The sequence below is a fragment of the Astyanax mexicanus genome, chromosome 1 (assembly GCF_023375975.1).
Source record: "Astyanax mexicanus isolate ESR-SI-001 chromosome 1, AstMex3_surface, whole genome shotgun sequence".
Lineage (NCBI taxonomy): Eukaryota > Metazoa > Chordata > Actinopteri > Characiformes > Acestrorhamphidae > Astyanax > Astyanax mexicanus.
This window is the reverse complement of record NC_064408.1, coordinates 89453565-89479384: the sequence shown is the minus strand read 5'-3', so window position 1 is coordinate 89479384 and position 25820 is coordinate 89453565. Positions and strand designations below refer to the sequence as shown.

The 25820-nt window shown below is 39.1% G+C and overlaps 1 protein-coding gene across 1 annotated transcript; it reads left to right on the top strand.

Annotated features, from left to right (window-relative positions):
* Positions 1-1219: 1219 nt before the first annotated feature.
* On the top strand, positions 1220-20332 carry si:ch73-173p19.1 (uncharacterized). The gene is made up of 17 exons (XM_049485440.1): positions 1220-1435; positions 2723-2829; positions 4574-4692; positions 5602-5771; positions 6225-6365; positions 7295-7700; positions 8219-8311; positions 8591-8669; positions 11039-11226; positions 11372-11614; positions 11758-11856; positions 11995-12188; positions 12762-12936; positions 13315-13471; positions 14112-14265; positions 16082-16193; positions 16933-20332. Exons 1-17 carry the CDS (start codon positions 1424-1426, stop codon positions 17115-17117), a joined length of 2634 nt encoding a protein of 877 aa, XP_049341397.1. The 5' UTR covers positions 1220-1423; the 3' UTR covers positions 17118-20332.
* The last annotated feature ends 5488 nt before the right edge of the window (positions 20333-25820 follow it).

Genomic DNA, 25820 nt, shown 5'->3' with positions numbered 1-25820 from the left:
AGAGTGCATAATTCGTTTCATGTCTCTCTGCTCAAGCCTCTTGTCCCAGGTCCGCTTGCCGAGGGTGTTCCTGATGACGTGCCGCCCGCGGCAGTGGAGGGGGAGGATTCGTCTACCTATGCGGTTCGAGAGGTGCTGGATTCACGCAGGCGTGGCGGTGTGCTGATAGACTGGGAGGGTTACGGCCCTGAGGAGCGTTGCTGGGTTGCTGCGTATTGTAGGTTCTCCTCTTTACAAAGCATTACTTTATCTCTTGTCTCAGTTTATTTTGTGTATGACCTTGCTTTTGTTTTCTCGACGCCGATTATTGCCTTTGCCTCTGATATTGGATTGCTTGTGTATTACCCGGACTGTGTTTTCACTACTGCCTCTTGGATTACCTCTGACATTGGATATCTCGTGTATGAACTCTGGACTGTCTCTCGTTTATGGTATGGTTTTGTCTACATTGCTCTGGTTTCTGGTGATTACCCATTTTCTGTATCAACCACGTCTTACATCTGTTTATTTTTATAATAAACGTATTGTTTTATCAGTATCTGCACGTGTCTGCAATTCTGTGCTCACCATGACACACGTGGCTCAGCGGAGCCAGCCAAACAGCCATGCAGGTAGGCTCAGCCTGGCCCACCCACTCAGAGTTCTTCTCTAGTCCACACAACACAGTATTTTTTTACACCCTGTTTATGTAAAAAAAAAAAAAAAGCAGAATTGCACTGAAAGAAAAAAAAAATTGCGATGAAGTATTTTGTTGTCACGTACAATGATTGGCAAAATTCTATCCTAGGTCTTTTGGATCTATAGAGCTTAAGGATTAAGAAGTATTGATATCAGTATCGATATCGGCAATACTAGCCCTGCATTTACTTGGTATTAGATCCATACCAAAATTCCCGGTATTGCCCACCTCTACTGCGCAGCTCTGCTTAACGTCCTCTTGCGGTGCGTTCACTAACAGTCTACTACCATGGTGCGTTCAATATCATTCTATTAGAGATTACTGCAGAGATTACAGTGATGAAATGATATTTGTGTAGTCTTAAAGAGTCTTATAAATATGGCAAATAGTCAAAAGAATGACAAAGTTTAAGTCTTCAATGTTTAGAACATTTTGAGGGCCACAGTATAATAGTAAGAACCATTTTATAGCTGCTTGTGCTTTATAATAACCCGCCTCCTGTTCGTGCAGCCGCTGAGCAGCAGGGTGCAGTGCAGCGCTGTGTGTGTGAGAAAGAGAGAGAGGAGTCCTGCAGAAGAAGGAGAGAAGTGGGGCTCAGCTCTGCCGGACAGTTTCTCTCTAATCAGACGTTTTAAAGACAAAACAAACTCTAAATCACACTTCTGCTGGTTCACCGAACCCACCGGCCGCTCCAGATTAACCCCGCGGGCACACTAAACCCCGGGCTGGGTGTGGAGCTGCAGGATGGAGGCGTCGGTGAGATTTTACACTTTAAACTTCCGCCGAGTTTCAGACTTCAGACAGGCGTAGCTGCCCGTGTTTATCTCCGGGTTTAGGGTCGGGCTGGTGTTTATATACCAGGGAAAGTTAGTTTTTAACGGCAGAACTGATCATTCAGAGTGTTTTTAAACGGCATCTGGCTCTAGGTGGCTGTTTAAAAGCTGTATTAGTGTATTAATGTCTGTCTGTGTGTTTAGTAAGTTGTTTTTTTTTGTACTGTGTGAAAGCTAGCCGCTAGTGTGAGTGTGAGTGTGTAATAATCAGCCCCTAGCTACTGTAGTTAACAGTGACCTTAACATCCACAGTAGAGCAGATCTCTCAAACTCATCTCTCACAGCAACTCTAATATAAACATTAAAAAGCTCAGATAAACAACAAATCTGATCAGATATATCTGCTCCTAACTGGAACAGCGTTGATCCGTATCCTACAGATTTGTGCTAAGGTTAGCTGGCTCGTTTGCACGATTAACTACTAGGCCTGTCACAATAACGACATTATCGATTTATCGCACAATAGGGGCTGAGGGATATTGTTAAAAAATATAATAATAATCGTAATATTCTTCAAATAAACAGCTCTGGAAAAAAAATAAGAGACCACTTCAGTTTCTCAATCAGTTTATCTAATTTAGCTATTTATAGGTATATTTTAATGAGTAAAATGAACATTTCAGTTTTATTCTATTAACTACAGACAACATTTCTCCCAAATTCCAAATACAAATATTGTCATTTACAACATTTTTCTGCAGGAAATGAGAAATAACTGAAATAACAAAAAAAGACGCAGTGCTTTCAGGCCTCAAATAATGCAAAGAAAACAAGTTCATATTCATAAAGATTTAAAACTTCAGAAATCAATATTTGGTGTAATAACCCTGGTTTTTAATCACAGTTTTCATGCATCTTGGCATGATCTCCACCAAAAATTCAAGCAGTTCAGCTTGGTTTGATGGTTTGGGATCATCCATCTTCCTCTTGATTATATTCCAGAGTTTTTTTTTTTTTTGTAAAATCATAAAAACTCATTTTTAAGTATCTTGTTTTTTTCCAGAGCTGTATAAGCAATTCTCATTCACAATTTTTAGTTCTTAATTAACAACTCTAGTTTTTTTATATATTTTATATTTGTATATTATATTATATTATATTTAAGTGAAACTCCTGTTTTCTTTTTATGTAATTTTTTTGTAGACCAAATAAATAATTTTTTTTCAATTGAATATGTTTTAATATAAGTTATTATATGTGTGTTTTCCAGACCATTGGTGGGTTTCTGCAGGCGCTCAGTGAGATGGGCTTCAGTCAGGAGCAAATTCAGGATGCCATGCAAGCTGGCTGTTTTACTGTTACAGAGGCTGCAGAATGGTAAACACCATTTTACTGATCATTCAGTCATTCAGTGTCATTACGCTGGAGTTACACACCCACTCATTCAGTGCCATTACACTGCATTAACACACACTCATTAGGGATCAGGTCTGAAGTTATGCACAGTCATTCAGTATCATTACATTACAGCAGTTCACAGTCAATACACTGCAATTGCACACACACATATCAGTTCACTGCAGTAACACATACTCCTTTAGTATCAGTTCACTGCAGTAACACATACTCCTTTAGTATCAGTTCACTGCAGTAATGCACACTCCTTCAGTATCAGTTCACTGCAGTAATGCACACTCATTCAGTTCAGGTTACTGCAGTAATGCACACACATTCATTTTCAGGTCACTGCAGTAATGCACACTCATTCAGTTTCAGGTCACTGCAGTAATGCACACTCATTTAGTTTCAGGTCACTGCAGTAATGCACACTCATTCAGTATCAGTTCACTGCAGTAATGCACACTCATTTAGTTTCAGGTCACTGCAGTAATGCACACTCATTCAGTTCAGGTTACTGCAGTAATGCACACTCATTCAGTTCAGGTCACTGCAGTAATGCACACTCATTCAGTATCAGTTCACTGCAGTAATGCACACTCATTTAGTTTCAGGTCACTGCAGTAATGCACACTCCTTCAGTATCAGTTCACTGCAGTAATGCACACTCACTCATTTTCAGGTCACTGCAGTAATGCACACTCATTCAGTTTCAGGTCACTGCAGTAATGCACACTCATTTAGTTTCAGGTCACTGCAGTAATGCACACTCATTCAGTATCAGTTCACTGCAGTAATGCACACTCATTTAGTTCAGGTTACTGCAGTAATGCACACTCATTCAGTTCAGGTTACTGCAGTAATGCACACTCATTCAGTTCAGGTTACTGCAGTAATGCACACACATTCATTTTCAGGTCACTGCAGTAATGCACACTCATTCAGTTTCAGGTCACTGCAGTAATGCACACTCATTCAGTATCAGGTCACTGCAGTAATGCACACTCACTCATTCAGTATCAGGTCACTGCAGTAATGCACACTCACTCATTCAGTATCAGGTCACTGCAGTAATGCACAGTTATTTAATATCAGATCACTACAGTAGTGCACAGTCATTCGTTATCAGATCACTGCAGTAATGCACAATTATTCAGTATCATTACACTGCAGTATTACATACTCATTCAGTATTATTACACTTCAGTGTGTAACACTTATTCAGTATCGTTACACTGCAATATCACACACTCCGTTTCATGTCACTGCAGTAATGCACACTCATTTAGTATCAGGTCACTACAGCAGTGCACAGTTATTTAGTATCATGTCACTGCAATAACACACACTCATTCACTATATTTACATTGCAGTAACACACTCATTCACTATATTTTCACTGCAGTAACACACACTCATTCAGAATCTGGTCACTGCAGTAACACACACTCATTTAATATTAGGTCACTGCAACAATTGGGCAGTGGTGGTTCATGCCCTGGTCTATTAATAACAAGATGGTGGCGTGTGTGTGTGTGCTCTGTAGCATGTACTTGTGTTCGCTGCACCTGTTGGGTCAGTGACAGAGGCCACATTCAATCTGTGTTAAAAAACACAAGTGTGGTAAATATAGTTGACTCATCACTGCAATAACGTTTATTCATTCAGTATTGTTACACTGCACAAACAAACATACTTATTCATTGTCACTTTGTGTGTCAAGGCTGCTACAGGGTGGAGGCCCGCACCACAGGTTAAGGAACCAGACAGGGTCACCTACAAATGCCTTCTCTGCTTTTAACCCTCCAAAAAGCACCACCCCGAGCCCGTCAGAGCAAACAGGTAAGAGCACAAGTAGTAAAAAATAATAGCAGTAAGTATATTATACTTGTCACTGTATTAATTTGATTTGTTTTTAATAATCTATGAAAAAGGCTGTCATTGCCTAGGTTTTTTTCTTGTTGGTGTGTTTGCGGATGCTTGCACTGGTGCGTGTATTCGGAGTGGCTGGTTAGCATGCTGGCTAATCTAACAAGCAACCTTTTGAATTATCCCCTACTTTCTTTCATGCTTCATTTTTTTATTGCTTAAAAAACCTTGCAGCTGTGTGAGGGCTTCATAATTCGCTTAATATTTGAATTAGGTATGCATGGGTAAGGGAGAGCAATAAAGCTGCAGGGAAGGAAGGCCCTAGGACTAGGATTGAGAAAATTTGTATTGTATTTAAGATCTGGCTTTTGACTTATTTAAAAATCAGACCCTTTTATATATTTAAATGTTATAGGGAAACTAATTATACTAAGTAAAATTGTGTTTTACTGAAGAATCACTGACATCTTTGCCACATATTTAAAGGTAGAGCTCAAGTTAGTCGCTGATCCCAAAGAAAAGGTCTAATAATTGGTATATCTTAATAAAACTCATGCCCTCTATGCTCTGATAATTAACTACAACCACGTTCATTTCCTTGACATATTTAGCTAAATCAAGATAAGCTTATGTACCAGTTTGCAATATTTTTTTATTCTACTTATAAATAGACATTTATTCATACATAATATATTAATATTTTTTCCCCCATGATTTTTATTTATTTATTTATTTTGCAGTTTAAGGTGTTGGTGATATTTTGTATTTTGCAACATAATGAAACACCTCAGAACACTGTGTCACTGTTAATCAGGTGTCGTTTTGGGCTATTGTGAAGAAAACTTCAGTATGTTTTTTTTTCTTCATACTTGTTTGTTTAAGGTTCTTCTCTGGTCCTGAATCCCACTGTCCTGAGCCCGCCTGCTCAGAGTCCTGCTGAAGAGCTGCAGCCGTTAGAGTCTAGAATAAAGCAGGACAAGAGCAGCTTCCATCAGCAGCAGAGAGAGAAAGCAGCTCAGGAGGCTCAGCATGAGAGAAGGCAAAAAAAACAGGTCAGTTGTTGGGGAAGGTGCCATGGCCGGACCGGGATGAGACATATGGGAATATGTAAAAATGGCTGTATAAAGAAAAGGCAAACTATAACAAAGAAACTTACCAAACTTCAGGTCAAGGTCAAAAGAGTCCAGGGTCATATGCCAGCAATGAAGCATTTTCCAGGGGTCAAGGCAAAATATTAAATGTGAAAAACGTGCAAAAAATATTAAACACAGAAAATAAACTGTGTAAAAAAGTAGTTTAGTGCAGGGCTAACCAATACAATATTCTGCAACATTTTACAAAACTGACAGATTATTTGTAACGTATGAATGTTTTATTATCAGTCATTGGCAAAAGGTGGAGCCTGAATATTAAAAATGTAATGCACTGTAAATTCATACTGGATTATCATGAAGGTTCACTTTTGATTTTTCTGAGATCTGAGTGAATGTTTTCCCTTTCTTTAGGAGCGTGAGTTGGTTCTGAAGAGGATTGCAGAGGATCGGCGCTTGCAGCAGGAGAAGGCCAGTGTTCCCTCGGCCAGTAGCCAGGGCAACACCCTGGGTGGGCAACGTCAGACCAGTGTGGATAATCAGTGCACTCTTATGGTGAGGCATTTAAAAAGGCAGTTGCCATTCTAACCTGCAATCAGTGTGATTGTGCTAAGTGTGTTCAAAAAAGTATCAAAATAATCTGAGGTATAAAAGTTATCCTCATGCTGAAAATGAACACCACCAGAATTGTTTTAGTTTAGTCACATGATCTTTAAAATCGAGCTATTACTCTTTCTCAACAAGTATTATTTTTAAATACTTTTAAGTTACTGAACCATTATACTTACATTTTTAGATTGTCAAGTAAACTTTAATATAAAACAATAACCAAAGTAAATACAAAAAGCAGTTTTTAAGTAATGATTTCATTTATTACAGGAAAAAGCCATCCAAACCAACCTGACCCTATGTCAAGTAGAATGCTGAGTTAAATTTCACTACTAGCCACAACCAGGTCTGATTACTACCAGACCTGTAGAATTAAAAAAATACTTAAATAGGACCTGTCTGACAACATGAAGCATTAAAAAAAATTTAAATAGCAACACATTATGCCACGATCTGAAGACGTTTAAGAACAGCTGAGAAAACATTCTTTCAATGTTCAACATTTAAGTCACTGACATCTATCTGGAAAAGGTTGCAAAGTAATTTCTTAGGCTTTGGGACACCAGCAGACCACAGTAAGACCTGTTAAGAGCAATGTCAGGAGAATTCTGTGGACTAAAGAGACAAGCTCAGGCTTACTGGGGTTCTGCAGCAGGACAATGATTCAAAAAACAAAATCAAGTCCACCTTGGAGTGGCTAAAAAACAAAATGAAGGCTTTGGATTGGCCTAATCAAAGTCTGATTGAGATGCTGTCACATGACTTTAAACAAGTCGTTTATGCTTAAAAACATCAGCACTGTCCAACAATGGATCTGACTATACACTGGATAACTGTATAAATCCCAGTTTCTATTATTTTTCCCCCTGTTGCAGATCCGGCTGCCCTCTGGTGAATCAATGCGCGAGTGTTTCCCCGCTGATGCTCTGCTTTGCAGTGTTGTTGAACACATCGCTGCTCGCCATCCTTCTCTTCCAGCGTTTACACTGCTGCAGGGATTTCCTCGCAAGCGTTTCTCAGAGGCAGAGCTGACACTGTCCCTGCGCTTTCTTGGTTTGACTCCAAACGCAGCTCTGTGTATTCAGACAACACCAGCTGTGAGCAATCTGGAATCGGAAAACATTCCCAATCCAGAGCCAGTTGAACACATTGAACCTCCACAACTGCAGGCAGAGGCAGAGTTGGAGCAGCTTGTATTGCCCCGCCCATTTCCACACCAGTTCTGGGAAGAAGCTGTAGAGCATGTTGGGATTGGACCTTCAGGACCTTCCCATTTCTGGGGTGTGAGAGCACTACCAAACATCACTAAACCCCAAACACCACAGATCCTCAAACCTGCACCGCACTGCACACATTTTCTATGCACCATTGCATGCTCCGTACCCTCTTCACACTTCACTCTCCACTGCACACACTCTTCATGCTCCACAAACTCCTTACCCTCAACTGCATATTCCAGTATAGACATCACTCTTCACACACAGCTTCATTCTCCACTGCTGCTCACACTCTTCAAAGTGCATTACACTCTGCACACACTATTCACACTCCACTGCACGCTCCAATTCAAGCTTCACGGGACTCTACACTCCACACACTATTCTCTGCACACACTTTTCACACTCCACTGCACTCATCACTGCTCACACTTTTACGCGACACTGCACACCCACAGAAGTCCACTACACACATTCCTCTCATTACATTGCATACCCAACTTCTCACACTCCTCACATGCATCTGTACACTACACTGCACACATCACTTTTTTATTTCTTATACCGTTTCTCTTTGATCAGGGCGTGGTCAGCGTTTGGTGTCTGGTGAAGCTGGTGATGAACACTCGGATGGTGAGGAGCAGCCTGAAGAACCAGCAGTGCCACTTCTAAATGGTTTGAACCACATTATCAGCCTTATTTATTTCTGCAGGTTTTTTTCCCATGTTTCAAGGTTCCAAATTGTGCTTTCACCCAAACCCCAATAAAATTTTTTAATGAGTAACTTAGCTAAAAGATAAAATAAATAAACTTTGATTTCTTGTGCTGGAATGTGTGTTGGCTATTTTTGTAAAAGTTGTAAAAATGAGTTTTCCCCTCTTTATATTAAACGAAGCAGTACATTGATCTTGTTTTATTCCTGTTTTACTGATGTGTGATGTATGTGTAATGCAGGTTTACCCCAGCTGCCGATCAGAGTCGGACCTATGTTGGAGCCACAGCATCTCTGGCCTCAACAGGGCAACAGACTAAGGTAACATCACAAAAGCTGCAGATTGGACAGAATGTCAATGTTTTTCTTGTTATGCCCATCATGGCAGAACCTGTACCCCCCAGGGTTTCCTGCAGAACATTTATTTTGTTACGGCGTTAGTCAAGAAGGGGTGGTGTGGGGAGAAATGTTGCCGGAGGGGTTAGGGGGTGTTGGGAGGGATTCTGCATGTGTAGCACTAATTTGACTCTTTCCTGACCCCAGTGTCCCCTCACTCTGTTCTCTCACCATCAAAGCAAGCATCTTCCTCATTACATGTCTGTGATAAACCCGTGAGAGAGACAGCCACAGTGATCGCATGCCTACACAATAGGGGTGTCACGATCTCGATATTTTATCGAAATCGAATCGAAATGAGGTCACGATCTCGAGTATCGAAGTCAAAAAGAGGATCGACGATCCCTCCCGCGCGCGCTACGCAAATAGCGCAGCGCGCTACGCAAATGGCGCGGCACCAACACAGCGCATCCTATTCATTTAAATAGAGATAGCCACTGCATGAGCGCAGCCCCGCCCTCAGTTCTGCTGTGTGAGAGACAGCTGCCTTTCAACCACGGAGGAGAAACTGAAAACGGATTTATAGAAATATAGACAGGGCTCTCAAGTTTGGAGTGTCGGCGGGAGTGTGATCACTGTTTTTATCTGTCCAACGGGGGAGGGGGGGCGGGGGTTGGGCGCGCAGGTTTTGTATCTGTATCTAACAGAGGGGTGGGTGCGCGCAGGTGAGAGCGTGTGAACTCGCTGAAATGCGTGTGTCAGTGTGACTTGAGAACACTGACTATAGATCACAGTGAGGTGGATTAAAAATCTTAAACTTATAATTGACTACACCTGTTGCTTTTCATTGAATTAAAAAAACATCTTTCTCTCAGATAAAGTAAACACAAGCGTGTTTCTGACTAAAATAAAAGCTTTTCAGGAGAGATATAAGTTATGTGTAAATATTTATAAGACAATACCCACATCACTTATCTAACCAGCCTGTACTGATTTCTGCCCCCCAATAATGCTTTCAATAACCTCTTGTAACCCCTGGGAGCCAGGGGTTACACTCTAATAGCCTTTACTAGTCTTCAGTAGCCTTTAAAAGACTTACCTGGCGGCCGTGGTGTGTCCACTAAACTCCGTAGTTATAAACATCCTGAGGTTAGCAGCGCGCTAACTGACCTGTTTATAATGTAATCCGAGCAGTGCCTCCGTGTCGGCTGTTCTAACCTGCTGCTGTTAGCTGCTTGGGCTGAAAGATGAACTGTAGTGAGCTGTATTATCCGGTTAGTGGGGTTAAAACCTTTATTTGTTTACAGAAACAGTAAAAACGGACTGGCTGAGCTCTGTAGCCCGTGGCTGGGCTGTACTGAAGTAGTGACTGAGTGAAGAGAGCGGGGCTTGTGCTGCTGCTGCTAGTGGTTGGATGAAGAACTGCAGCTTCATGTAATGAGCAGTTTCACCAGCCATCCACACACAGCTCTGATAAACTGCTTGTTTTAATAGTGCACACTGTTGCTACCAAAAAAAGTCACTAGATGGCATTACCATATATATCTTAATAAATAATAATAATAATATTTATAATAATAATAATAATAATAATAAATATATTATTTAAATTTTATGAGGCATAAAATAATAACAAGAAAAAAAAACAAGAAAATCGAGAATCGAATCGAATCGTGACCCTCAAATCGAAAATGAAATCGAATCGAGGATTTAGAGAATCGTGACACCCCTACTACACAATATTAATAACAATTACACAGGACAATAACAACACACCAGGCACACTCAGAATGGGGGGTGGGTCCATGTGTACTTTGATTTGAGCAAGTGAAAGAGGGAGCACACCTAAATGACTTCACCTCATAAAGGCTCCAGACCACTCTTCAGTCTGCTGTTGCATGTCGTTTTGTTGACTGCATAGGTTGTGCTGCGTAGTGGTGCTTCAACTCACTGTTTCAGAGTTGAGCAGCAGTGGTCGCGACGTACCGTTTCTTGTTTGTTGACAGGAATGTGTGTGCTCTAAGTAATAGTTTTAAGTTATTTTAAACTGTATCACATTAAGATTTATCCAACTATACTCAGTGACTATTTTATTAAATATATATATATTTTATTAAACTTGCTTAATGTATTAAAAGTGAATACAAAATATTTATTTGTATAACTAGACCTAGCTCCAGGTACTTTTGTATTGGGTTGGTTTTTACTGATTATTATTTGCAAGTCACACTGAATGAGAAATCTTACTATGCTTATATTTCTCTGTCTGCTTGTGTGTCTGCCTGTGTGTCTGTATGTGTGTATGTCTGTGTGCATACATGTGTGTATGTGTGTGTGTGTGTGCACACGCACAGAGAACCTGTTCTTGATGCAGCTGCTGATCCTGCCGCAGGAAGGATGTTGCCGGGAGATGCTGCAGTCCAGCGACTACAGAGACCAGTTCAGCATGAAGAACCTTCACCCCCGAAAAAACCATTCAGGACCCCCAGTGTCCCCTCACTCTGTTCTCTTGCCACCAAAGCAAGCATCTCCCTCATTACAGGTCTGTAACAATAACAACACACCAAGCACACTCAGAATATTTGAGCAGAAGGTCCAGAGGGTGTCTTTCTTTTTAATATCTTGTTATATTATCTTATATTTTCTTTTTTCATATCTTTCTCTGTCTTTCTGTCACTCTCTGTAAGCTCCCTGTATGCAGTACAGTAGCAGTCTTGCTGGTTTGACCCCAGAGTTGGCAGAGCTGTTGTTAGGTCACATGACCTCTGGCCGTGTGCTGAAGCCACGGACCCTGGAGTTGTTTTTTGGCTGCCCGCTGCGGAGCTTTATCCTGAACAGTTACCCGTACACCACCAATGAATTACTACGGCAACTGCGAGCCTTCACTGCACTAAAACATCTCAGTCTGGTTAACTCTCCACTTATAACAGGTGTGTATGTGTTTGTCCGCATCTGTGTGTTTGAGTGTGTGCATGTATGTGTGAATTGTGTTTCAGTTTGATCTGATTATAAAGATGCTTCATTTGTTATTGTTAATGAACTGTTATGTTATAATTGTTTTTGTCTCTGGTAGATTCTGGACTTTCTGTTTTGTCCAGCCTGTTAAAACTGCAGCACTTGAACCTTTCATCCTGCAGTAAACTCACTGACTCCTGTTTGAAGCCCATCACTAGTGAGTTTAAAGATAACTTACTACTTAAATTTCTGTTGCCTTACAATAAAAAACAGTCCTCTTCTTGCATATTAATATAAAACATAGTTTGTATTATATAATGACTAACTTATTTATTCTGATGTTTCTTGATATCAGAACTACAGTGTTTGTCTTTTCTGGCCCTGAATAAGACTAAAGTAAGCGATGCTGGAATGCTAATGTATTTGAAGTCTGCACCCTCTACTCTTACCCAACTCTGTTTGAATGAGACGGCCATTACTGAGGCTACACTGAGCGAGCTGCCAAAGTGTGTACCACAACTGCGTCTGCTTAGCATTGCACGCACTCAGGTGAGACATAAACACACGCAGTGTTTTTTATTTATAAAAAAGTAAATAATGAATATTAGATCATTAGAATCTCTGAAATTATATGCAGTAAGTTTGAGCAAAGTTTTGTTGTTTTGGTTCAGATTCTTTTTTTTTGTTGTTGTTGTTTTTTTCATTTGGAATTTCCTGGCTTGAAATGCAGGGAAACTAACATAAACTACTTAAACTGTTTAACATCATCTAAAGGTTTTGAATGCTTAAGTTACTGATGTTATGGGGGAGTTAGTTATGGTTACTTTGCTCAGTTTAATATGATGAGAAATGTAAAAGTGTAAAAATGTAAACGTAAAATTATTTGTGATTTTCTACGTTTTTAAAAGATGTTTTTTTTTTTCTTATATTTCCAAGTTAGGGAAAAATGATTTACAATAACTAGCAGAAGTATATTGTACAGTACAGAACAGTACATGGCCGCCTCTTAGATATATATATATATATATATATAAGTTTTTATTTTTACTTAACTGTTAGAAGGTTTCCTTTTACCCCACATAATGAGTATGAGTCACTTTTTTTATTTGTCCCTTTACTTAGGTAAATGACGTGTCTGCATTGGCTGAACTGCACTGCTTGCAGACACTTCACCTGGACAGTACAGGTGTAAAGGAAGACTCCCTTCAGGCCCTTAAAGCCCATCCCAGCTTATCTGCTCTAAGTCTCTCTGGGATTCCTGTCACCAATGGTAACCATATGCTGGAGATCATATCTGGTGAGTTTTGTACTGTTGTGCAGTTTATTGTTTTTTTGTACTACAGGCTAAAATATTGAAAAAAGGTGATTTATTAAAAGAAAACTCATCCACTCACTGATATTTCTTCTTTCTAGAATCCCATCTTTTAATTTACTATCACAACATTTCTGTTTTTGAACTCTATCAATTCATATTCCAGTCAACTGGATGAAAGCCTTAGATTTTATTTCTCATTTTATATGAAAAAAAAAACTTATAATCTTTTTCATAAAGACCTTTTTATCTTTTTGTGAATTTTCTTCTGATGTGGGTGCTCTTTAGCCTAAGAGCACCCACAGACAGCATCTATTACATTGGTCACAGCTACTTTTGTTGTTTTAACTCTCTCTGCTGTAGGTTTAAGACTGACCCAGCTAACACTACCTGGCCGTCACTCGCTGACTGATGCTGGACTTCTTTACCTCTCCAGACAGATTCTGCTCTCTGAGGTTGACCTAACTGACTACACACAGATCACAGACCAGGGCATTACTCAGCTTGGCTCCATGACCCGGTATATATTGTCTAACATATAAGGAGAAACATTAGTGATTTATTAACAAATGTGCTTACAGTTTAGTCTGTAACCAACCATTGTAACTATGGATATGTGACAGAATACCAGAATTAAGCTAATTTGTGCAACAACATTAATATTATAAAATTAAAATGTAAACTGCAAAGACTATGAGATTTAGATAACCTTTTTAGTGTGCCCCATGAGCTTGCAACACTCCCAGTGTAGAACAGGCTTTAAACCATTTGGATTTTTAAATAAACTAATAAACTAACCGTATGAAAGACATACCTTTAACATACTTGTCTCTTTTACTTTTCAACTGAAATTGTTCATCTTACATAGTCAACAGCATTTGATTTGTTTTTATTATAGCAGTTTATTGGAAAAAAAAAGGCCTACCGTACAATTACAATGCCTGTTAAAGATTAAATGTTGGTCTGCAGTTGTGGTCTGCGCTGTGGAGGACTATCCACTTGTAGGTACTGCCTTAGCTGCCAGGTGATACAACTCAAAATTGTAAATTTACTGTTGTGTACTATGAATTTGCTCTGGATTACTGTGGTTTTGACATTATTACTGTGTGATAGTCTGGTAAAAGTAGTGCAAGTTAACTAATGTATTTTTCTTGCAACAGGCTCAAGAAGCTGTCTCTCAGTAACACTCAGTTAAGTGATGCGGGACTTATTGCACTGGTAACTCTAAAGGAGTTAGTGGAGCTGTGCCTGGATCGAACAGCTGTCAGCAGTCGGAGTGTGGCTGCCCTCATTACACAGTTGCCGTATTTGCAGGTAATAATAAGATGCTTTACTGTCTATTTTGGAAATTGCAACGTGCAAGACTCTACAGAGGATAGTAATAACAGCTGAGATGGTCATTGAGCCTTTTTAAAAGAAATGTTTTTTAAGAATTACAGTTTTGTTTTACGTCGCCTCGCTTTACCAAACACTCACACAAAGCAATCCAGACTGTTCTCATACAGAGTTCCCCAATGGTGGAACAAACTACCTTCCACTACCAGATCAGGAGAATCTCTTGCTATTTTTAATAAACTCCTGAAGACAGAGCTCTTCAAAGAGCACTTACTCTCCTAACACCTCTAACACACTAACTACTTCTAACCTCATTTCCTTCTTCCCCTCCTTCACTTCTCTATCCCATTATTTCCCTTCGACCTCCTTTAAGCCCTATCTAAAAATGTTTTACCTTTAACTTCTATTACTTTTGTACTTGACTATTGAAAGTCGCTTTGGACAAAAGCGTCTGCCAAATGTAATGTAATGTAATGTAATGTAAAGAAAGAAGGGAATGATGGCTGATTTAATACTGTAATGCCTCTATTGACTTCAGGAATAACATATATTAAATGGATATTAAACCTACAGTCAGTGCAGCTCTCATCTCATCCAGATGCACTTACTTGTGCAATATAGCTTTGGAGAAATATCTCTTTTAAATACTTAAAGTATTTTAGGTCAATATGTTTAATGTGCAATATTTTTCCCACCTTTTCATCTACTATTTATTTGATATTTATTCCCTGTTACTCTTGGTGCAATAATACTGGTCACACTCTACCATAATCATATCTCCTCTGACCTTATCTTAGCGGCACTAGATGTATATATTTTTTTCCTTTACTATATATAAATTTGTAAGTATCTATATATATTTTCTGTAATTGTTTCTATACATAGTTTTATTGTTATTTGTTTATATATTTATATATTTTCCTGACCTGTTTCTCTATCCTTTCCTCTGTGCTGCTATAACATTGCAAATTTCCCCATTGTGGGATTAATAAAGGCTTATTTTATCTGATCTTAATAAATAGTGTTTATGGAACTATTTAAATATTTAAATAAATAAATATAAGCCGTGTTAAAGTTTTTAAGGTCTATTGTTTACATTCTTCAGCTGTTTTTCTGGTAATTAATTCTGATTCCTTCATATATTGTGTAGTTTTGTGGGACAAAGTAAACGGTAACACTTTACTTGTATGGTCCATTTGATGATGCTCAACTGATAATTAACTAACATTCAGCTGCATGTCTATTATATGCAATTGAACTAAAAGGTGAAAGTAAATGATTCACTATTAAATGTAACCCTACATCAAACTCTAACCCAAACTGTAATCTTAAGAATTGGGTTTAGAGTTAGATTTAAAGTTTACGTTAGGATTGGGGTAAAGTGTGGGGTTATATTTTAGTGTTGATTAAGGGTTATGGTTAGGTGTAGGGTTTTGTTCTATTTTGGATCATTTATAGTCAACATATGGTTAAGTTGCACTTAATAGATATTCAGTTAAAAGTTAGTTGAATGTCAGTTAAGCATCAACGAGGCCAACAAATGCCAAGTCCAAGTAATCAAAGCCTTAGTGTTTAATATTATATGTACTCCTAACAGTAGAGTATGTCAAAAACCCATAATAAAGCCTAGTTATGCAAAAAAAAAATTACTGTGAAACCGTCAGAATCTTGAAAAATACTGTGATATACATTTTGGTCATACCGCTCAGCACTACTAGCATGTCAGTGTAATGATTTTGGGTACTGTAAGATTTGGCTGAAATGTTATACATGTGCTGTGATTGTGTGTTCATAGGTAATAGGCTTGGCCTGTACACGGGTGGGTGATACAGTGGTCAGATATGGTTTATCTCAGTGCCCCCAACTCCTTAAACTTAACCTCAGCAGGACACGCATTACGGACCGTGGTAAGACAACACACACATGCAAATACACACACAAAGCTAGTAAAAGTTAAACCCATTGTCATACATTAAAGCCACTATGATATTTGGTAATGTTTTATAACTGTGGTACTTTTCCATTGGGCATTGTGATATTACAGTGCAGTATGGGTACTAATTTAAGTGTGGAACTTCCGAAACCTAGTATGGAGTTTCTGTGTCACTTTTCCAAAGCAAAAGAAAATCTGTTAATACAGGAAGGGTTCTGTAACTCAAAGTACAAACGTTTTTATTTTTCACTGTAAAGAAGTTCCAAAACATACCCTTAAGCTGTTTTGTTGCCTTCTGAGAATGGTCCTGTCACTGCTGCAGACTGTGAATAATGTTTTTAAAATGCACGTTTAGGATCTCTAGAGGGAGCTCTAAACAAAACAATAAATAAGAAAGTTAATGAAAAAGAGAATGGCACAGAATACAGGAAGAGAAACAGTGATTCTTGCTCCAGGTATGTATTGTGGTTTGGTACATTTGCCAATGCAAGGGGTAGTAACACATTAGCAGGAGGCAGCAGGAATGGTAGGGGTGTTTAGGTACAGTACAAGTTGTTTGACATTAAGAATGTCAAATTAAGGAATCACAGCTTTAAAAACTGAGCCTTTTTCCATTGTTGAAAGTGTCTGAAGATTCCCAGATTAGAAATGTAATACCCTGACATTTACCTTTACACTTGTTTTACTTTTTTATTTTTATTTTTGTCTTGTAGGCTTAAGGTTTCTTTACCGAATGAGACTGAACCAGGTGAATCTGGATGGCACAGGTGTGACTCTGGAGGGGGTGGCCAATCTGATTTCTGCCTGTCCTCACCTAACCAGCGTCCGAGCCAGCAACATCCGCAGCATCCCCCTCGATCAGCAGTCTGATAATGACGATGATCATCTGCTGCCCTGAACTGCACACTTCTCTTTCTCATGTATATGCACACACACAATGACTATTTTTGATGTTTGTTAAGTCTAATGTCTACAGTACAGCTGTGAGTTCTCTCATTGCTGAGAAGTCTGATTCTAGGTGAGCAAGATTTACTGAAATTTGAGCAAGTAAAGACAGTAGTGGTGTTTTGGTGGTATATCTGGTTTGTGTTTCCTGAGCTTCTGTTGTCATCTCCTCGACATTTCTCTTCCTCATCTTAATCCGTATTTAGCAGCCCAGACATTACAATTAGCAGCAAGACTTCAGTGCTTCAATTTAAACATACATGTTAATAATTTGTTTTTGTTGGTTTTTGTTGCTTCGGCCCTGGTGTAACTTGCCATATAGTACCTTTATCAGCATGTGAATTCGCTGCGGGCTGCCCTGCTGGAAGCATTTAGTGGTCTAAGCATGGTAAATAGCAGTGTTTGTACTTTTTAAAGACTACAGGTTCTTCTAAAAAAAAATTGCATATTGTAATAAAGTTCATTATTTTCTGTAATGTACTGATAAACATTAGACTTTCATATATATTTAGATTCATTACACACAAAAAAAGTAAAGAAAAAACAAAAATCCCAAATCTCAAACAATTAGCATATTTCATCCGGCCAATAAAAGAAAAGTATTTTTAATACAAAAAAAGTCAACCTTCAAATAATTATGTTCAGTTATGCACTCAATACTTGGTCGGGAATCCTTTTGCAGAAATGACTGCTTCAGTGCGGCGTGGCATGGAGGCAATCAGCCTGTGGCACTGCTGAGGTGTTGTGGAGGCCCAGGATGCTTCGATAGCGGCCTTAAGCTCATCCAGAGTGTTGGGTCTTGCGTCTCTCAACTTTCTCTTCACAATATCTCACAGATTCTCTATGGGGTTTAGGTCAGAAGAGTTGGCAGGCCAATTGAGCACAGTAATACCATGGTCAGTAAAGCATTTACCAGTGGTTTTGGCACTGTGAGCAGGTGCCAGGTCGTGCTGAAAAATGAAATCTTCATCTCCATAAAGCTTTTCAGCAGATGGAAGCATAAAGTGCTCCAAAATCTCCTGATAGCTAGCTGCATTGACCCTGCCCTTGATAAAACACAGTGGACCAACACCAGCAGCTGACATGGCACCCCAGACCATCACTGACTGTGGGTACTTGACACTGGACTTCAGGCCTTTTGGCATTTCCTTCTCCCCAGTCTTCCTCTAGATTCTGGCACCTTGATTTCTGAATGACAGGCAAAATTTGCTTTCAGTCCAGTGCTGCTTCTCTGTAGCCAAGGTCAGGCGCTTCTGCCGCTGTTTCTGGTTCAAAAGTGGCTTGACCTGGGGACCTGCACACCCCTGTGCACGGTGGCTCTTGATGTTTCTACTCCAGACTCAGTCCACTGCTTCCGCAGGTCCCCCAAGGTCTGGAATCGGCCCTTCTCCACAATCTTCCTCAGGGTCCAGTCACCTCTTCTCGTTGTGCAGCGTTTTCTGCCACACTTTTTCCTTCCCACAGACTTTCCACTGAGGTGCCTTGATACAGCACTCTGGGAACAGCCTATTCGTTCAGAAATTTCTTTCTGTGGTTTTGAGTAATGAACCAGGCTGGGAGTTTTAAAAGCCTCAGGAATCTTTTGCAGGTGTTTAGAGTTAATCCGTTGATTCAGATGATTAGGTTAATAGCTTGTTTAGAGAACCTTTTCAAGATATGCTAATTTTGTGATTTTGTATGCCAAAATCATCAGTATTAAAACAATAAAAGACTTGAAATATTATATATGCAATGAATCTAAAATATATGAAAGTTTAATTTTTATCATTTCATTATGGAAAAGAATGAACTTTATCACAATATGCTAATTTTTTGAAAAGGAACTGTATATACTATAGCCTTTTCTCAGTCTCTGTATTTTACTCATCTGTGGCTGTAAATGCACACTAGCAACTAGGAGCACACGCCTGCATCAGTAGGCAGCCCCTTTAATGCCTGGTGAGCAATTGGGGTTTGCTGTAATGTTCAAGGGCACTTAAATATTGAGGGAATTGTTACTTCTTAGTCCCAGTTACTGACAGTCCAGGGGATTGAGCCACTGACCTTCTCACTCTCAAGCCTGTTCCTCTAAGCTTTAGGCCATGACTGCCCCTTCTTAGGCCACGGTTGCCTCCTCTTATTGATGTGAGGGTCATTGAAAATGCCCAAGAATGTATAATGAATTTGCTGCTACGGATTTATCAGTTGATTCATTCATTGTTTTAATGGATTGGGTGTCAGCTTTTAAAGTGTGGTCCAGTGCAGCTTGAGTGAGAGGACAATACGAGATTAGAGATGTAATTTTGACAGAGCAATAACAAACATTACACAAAACAATCGTTAAAATCATTGTTAAATCATCTAAAAACAAAACTGTTGTGTAAATACAGTGTTCTATCAGCAGAGAACCTTGCGTTTTTCCTTGGCTTTGAACCAGCATGTAACAAACATTTAGAACCCAGAGGATACAAGCTATAAAAAAGCAAACATTATCTCATGCATTTTCTTAATTCCCAGTTCATGTGATTTGCATCTATTGATTTGTGTCTGCTGCTATTGCATATTTAACAAATGCATTTAATTATAAAAAGAAACATAAAAAATAATTCTGCTACTATAGCTGAAAGTAAGATTAGAAGTTCTATCCAATAAATCATTTTATTCAAATCAAAAATTCATATTCCTGCGTATAGCAGACTAGCTAACATTTATAATTTAGTTTACAATGTTATGCTAGGCTGCATGTTTTTTTTTTAAAGACGTAAATATTTTTACAGTTTAAAATAAAGCATACAATATTTTTGATTATCTAATCTTGTAAGCAATAATAATATATTTATGTAAGTATTAGACTTTGAAGTTAAAATGTAATTCGCTATTAGGGTCTAGTTAAGTCAGTCAAATTACATAAACATTCTTTCTTGGCATTTACTGTCTATATTTGCAAATGTTCTTATTTAATACTTATGTGTGAAAAAATAATACTTTAATTTTAACTCATGAAATTGAGACCACCATATTTAAATGTTTACATAAAAAAAAGAACTAAACGGGTGGGTTATGTATGTAGTTCAGGTGTGGTGGATTGCCACCGTAATGTTAAGCTGAAGGCCATTTCCTAAGAGAACTGCTGCTGTTTTACCATCATGTCCACTCTTTCCTGTTTTTAATAAAAATTGCTCATGAGGACTGTGGCCTGGCCTCGTTATTTCACCTCAGTGATGCTACAATATTAGGTAAATTACTTCTGTTGGAAATGTAAAAAAATCTGTAGAAGAAATTTCTCTAATTAGGTTTGAAATTATGCCTCACTCTGATACTGTAATGTGTGAGAGGTTTCTAAAGAAGTCTGGTGAACAAAAATACATTACATAATAATAATTTATTATTAATATGACATACCACATGTCTGCCTACACACAAGAGTTTGTATGGTATGGCACTACCAGTGTGTGTGCACAAAGACAAAATCTGTTCAGCCAAACAAAGGAACCATGAAGGGTTGTTTATTGATCTATTCAGTCTGCTTGTGGGGAAATCGAGCCACTAAAACATGCAATCAGTAAAGGATAGGGGGGGTGTATGTGATGGTCAGTATAGTGAAAAAACCCAACAAAATACTATCTCTAACTCAGAGCAGTCAAACAAACAAAAATGACAGCCTCTACACTCCGGTGTGGGATTCCATGACAGGAGCAGTCTTGGTTCAAGGCTTTGGTGAGGAGGCCCAGTCGTCCTATGTGTCTTTCTCTGGGAGTCTCTTCAGGAATCTGTATAAGAGAGAGGGAGAGAGAGAGATTGAGAGGGCGTGCAGAGGACGAGAGTCGCCCACGTGCACCAATAGTTACCAGGAGAAAAAGCAGACAGCGTTAGTGGACAAAACTGGCATGGATTCCTTGTCTCACTCCCCTTTCTCCTCTGAATGTTTGCTCCTCTTTTATCCTCTGTTTTCCCCTCTCCCTGCTCCTCACTCAGCCCTGTCATTAGTGCTGGCCAGGCATGGGTGATCAGTGTGGCCCCATCCCTCCTGCACTTGTCCCTGCTGCATGTTCACAATCTCTGCTCAACCTCAGATGGGGTTGCGGTTTCCCGCACCTCACAATGTATATATATATCGGCCACAACTACAGACTACGAGCACGTTTTTCCCTATAAATTTTCAGAACTTGAATGTTACTGTTGTCAAAATGGGCACAGCAAACTATGGCATGCCCTACTGATAAAAAGAACAACACAGTTAAAAGGATTTGAACCTAAGCGAGGCGTACCCAAACGTTTTACGGTGTGTAACTTTAACAACTCAGCCATGACTACAACTTTTGGGAATTGCCCATACTATATTTTCTTAAATTGAACAACACTGCCTTTCATCCGAGGTTTCCTTGAATAAAGATTGAAATAAACCTATTAGAAATGGGATTCGAAACCACACCTCCAGAGGAGACTGCCACCTGCAGCCGCTGGTTAGTCTGTCAACATACCCAACATTTGTACAACATTCAAAAACACGACAAATCAAATCCATGCTTCGAGTGAGCTGCAGCCAATCATTTCCCCAGCCTTCAACAGGCTCAAAAACTGACCAATCGGAGAGTGGCAGTGCCGCCTGGTAAGTTGGAGGACGTTGTCGCCACAGGGGGGCGCTAGTTTCAGTGGAAAATTTCAGTGATGGATGTAAGGAACATAATGGTTTGTATTAAATAATTTTATTACAGTAATACATTTAATCATCTAGCGTTTGGCCAATTCATTAGGAACACCGCGTAGCTGTGAGACACTCCAGTCTAACTAAATATTTATGAGGTCTGTTATCTCGTTTTCTGCTATTTAATTATTCAGATAACTGCTACTATCCGTTTTATTTCCCTTCTTTTTGCACTTTTTTCCCTCTCTGTGATGTAAAAGTCACATAAATTCCTATCTGTCTTTTCTGTTTATAATGTTTACGCATTTTCTGATTGAATTGAAATGGTCAATATATATTTTAGCGATTGATCGTCCAAGAGGCTTTCTATTTATAAACAGGTTGGCCTTGACTTGGACAATATTGAGAACCCCTGACCTAGGATACTTATGTAGAGCTTATCTAGCTATAAGATGTAAGAGCTATGTGTTGAGATGTCTAGGTAACTGTGAGTTTACAGGTGTTTCAGTCTAAAACCACTTTAAAACCAACATTTGTTGTAAACATGTTCAATTGTTATATTTTAATATTTTATTAAGGGATGTAACTCAATATATAACCGTGTGAATGTACATAGGGATATATTACATATATACAGGGACATATATAAAATCCTTAATGTTATAATAGTTAAGTGCTTGCAAATAAAATATACAGTTAAACTTATGTATTCAAAGGCCTCAAAAACGAAATCACATAAGGCAATGTCGGACTCGGAGTGGAGGTCCCGCCTGAAAAAGTTTGCCAGCACTGGAGCTTGGCCTGCAGGTGAAGGTAACAGGCCCGCACCAAGACAAAAGAAGTGGCATGAGCTGTATCTCAGGGTATGTGTATGCTGTTAAACAAAGTTAAGTTTTGTTGTTACTTGCATTCTGCTGTTAATCCATAATGCTCGGCCAAAATGAACAATAGACTATTTATTATATTGATTTGACTTGGTTTGACTAACTCTAAAACAGTGACAGAATTTGCATAAATTAATCTGAATGAATATTGCTATGAATACATTTGAAGTACAAAAAGTCAAATTACATGAGAACAATGTAAAATAGGATTTGTAGTTAATTTGGCCAGGTGTTCTGTACGTTATGATATACAGTGAGTCCAAGAAGTATTTGATCCCTTGCTGATTTTCTTCGTTGGCCCACTAATAAAGACATGATCATTCTATACTTTTAATGGTAGATGTATTCTTACATGGAGAGACAGAATATTAAAAAGAAAATCCAGAAAATAAATCTAAGGAATATATATTAATTGATTTGTATTTCATGGAGTGAAATAAGTATTTGATCCCTTAGTATTCATTAGCAGTTCTGGCTTTTACAGAGCAGTTAGACACTCCCAATCAACTTGTTACCTGACCTGAAGCCACCTGTTCTCACTAATCACTTGTGTGAAAAACACCTGTCCACAGAATCAGACAGATCACACAGATTTCAAGTCTCCAACATGGGTAAAACCAAAGAGCTGTCACAGGACCTCAGAGTCAGAATTGTTGACCTTCACAAAGCTGGAATGGGCTACAAAAAGATTAGTAAGGTGTTGGATGTGAAAGTAACAACTATTGGTGCAATTATCAGAAAGTTTAAAGAGTATAACATGACAATCAACAGACCTCGGCCCGGTGCTCCAAAGAAGATTTCGCCTCGTGGGGTGGCAATGATGCTGAGAACGGTCAGAAATCGTCCTGCAACCACTCGGCAGGAGTTAGCAAATGACCTGAAGGCAGCTGGGACCACAGTTTGCAAGGAAACAATTGGCAACACTTTGCGCAACAATGGATTCACATCCTGCAGTGCCCGAAAGGTACCCCTGCTGAAGAGAGCACATGTGGAGGCGCGCCTCAAGTATGCCAATGATCATTTGAAAGATGAACCAAGTTATTGGGAGAAGGTTTTGTGGTCAGACGAGACCAAAATTGAACTTTTTGGCCTCAACTCCACCCGCCATGTGTGGAGGAAGAAAAATGCTGCCTATGACCCCAAGAACACTGTGCCCACCGTCAAGCATGGAGGTGGAAGCATAATGTTTTGGGCGTGTTTCTCTGCCAAGGGTACAGGGCTACTTCACCGCATCACTGGGAAGATGGATGGAGCCATGTACCGCACAATCCTGAGGGACAACCTCCTCCCCTCTGCCAGGGATCTGAAAATGGGCCGTGGTTGGGTCTTCCAACATGATAACGACCCTAAACATACAGCAAAGGCAACAAAGGATTGGCTCAAGAAAAATCACATTAAGGTCATGGAGTGGCCCAGCCAGTCGCCAGATCTCAATCCGATCGAAAATCTATGGAGGGAGCTGAAGGTCAGAGTTGCCAAGCGACAGCCCACCAACCTTCATGATTTAGAGAGGATCTGCAAAGAAGAGTGGGCCAAAATTCCCCCTGGTGTGTGTGCTAAACTTGTGGTTAACTACAACAAACGTCTCACCGCTGTGCTTGCAAACAAAGGCTTTGCCACTAAGTATTGAGTGTGTTTGGCAAGAGGGATCAAATACTTATTTTCCTCATTGAAATACAAATTAATTAAAATATATTCTTTAAAATTATATTCTGGATTTTTGTCTTGATATTCTGTCTCTCCATGTTAGAATATATCTACCATTAAAAGTGCAGAAGGATAGTGTCTTTATTAGTGGGCAAACAAAGAAAATCAGCAAGGGATCAAATACTTCTTGGACTCACTGTACATAATTTGTTTTTTGCATTGCATTTTACATTTGTTTCCATATAGTATACAGAAAATTCTATATCAATTGCCACAAAAAAGCATTTGCCTGAAAGATTTCCTATTACATGACAGGATGAATAAAATACTGCAAAGCTAATCATGCAGTCGAACAGTTTAAACAGTTATACTTGGTTGTTAAACAGTAATAATTTGTTGTTATTATTTCAGATTGAGAAATGTCCAATGCAGTCTCGTGGCCAGAGTTCTTTGTTTGGGGACCTGAGAAAGTGTGTCTGCAGATTTCACACTCAGAAGGTACATAACAAGTTTAACTAACAATTTTGCCTGGTAAAGTCTTTCTAAATAGATTTTTCCCCCATTGTACTTAGCAGTCCACTACTCAACGAGAGACTGAGGGACAGCAGGCTGCTGCAACAGTGCCAGCACAGGGGGCAGAAGGACAGCCTATAGAGATGAGGCCAGTGCGCACACCCTCATTACACTTGACGGCGGTAAATGGACAGAACTATTCACAATTTCACATCAAGCACAACAGTATTCTGATAGTTTCAGTTTGAAATGGCATATAGCAGACACTTTTATCCAATGCCATTTACAAAAGTGCTTAGCCATTCACTTAGAATATCTGAAGCTTGTATTGATAGTCCCCAAATTCAATATATTTTAGAGCTCTGATACTGCCAGAAATTAGCCAAACAATAACCCTCTTCCCAACCTAAACGTAGATATTGCAAAACTATAGAGAAGAAAAATAACAAGACATGGTAAGTGCAATTTAAGCTTTAACAGATATCAGTGTTTTAGTAAATGCTCTCAAAATGTGGGTCTTCCGATGATGTCTGCTGTCCGGCCCATGGGGAGTTAATTCCACTAATTCCTCCACCACTTGGATGCTCCTCTTCAATTTGTCCCAAATTATTTCAAGGCTAATGGCAGTAAGTAATGGCATAAGCTATATTTGTACAGTAAATAGCACTTATGCATAATTGCAGCAATGAGGAAAATACTAATTTGAAATTGTTAGATTTGATGTAGTAAATAGAACAACTGAATGATTACTTTTACAAATATTATTTAATTATGTCATTATTGAACAGCCACAAGATTGTCTGATTCCAACGACAGCTCCATCCCAAGTTACCAGTCCCCATGCACTGCATCATCAGAATCGGTAAGTCATCTTAGAATAAATTGTTTACTGTGTATATTATGATATAATTTGGCCTTTTAGTGAATACCTAAATTCCTACACATCTCCCATCAATGATCTCCCACCTTTTGAAAAAAAAACGTTTCT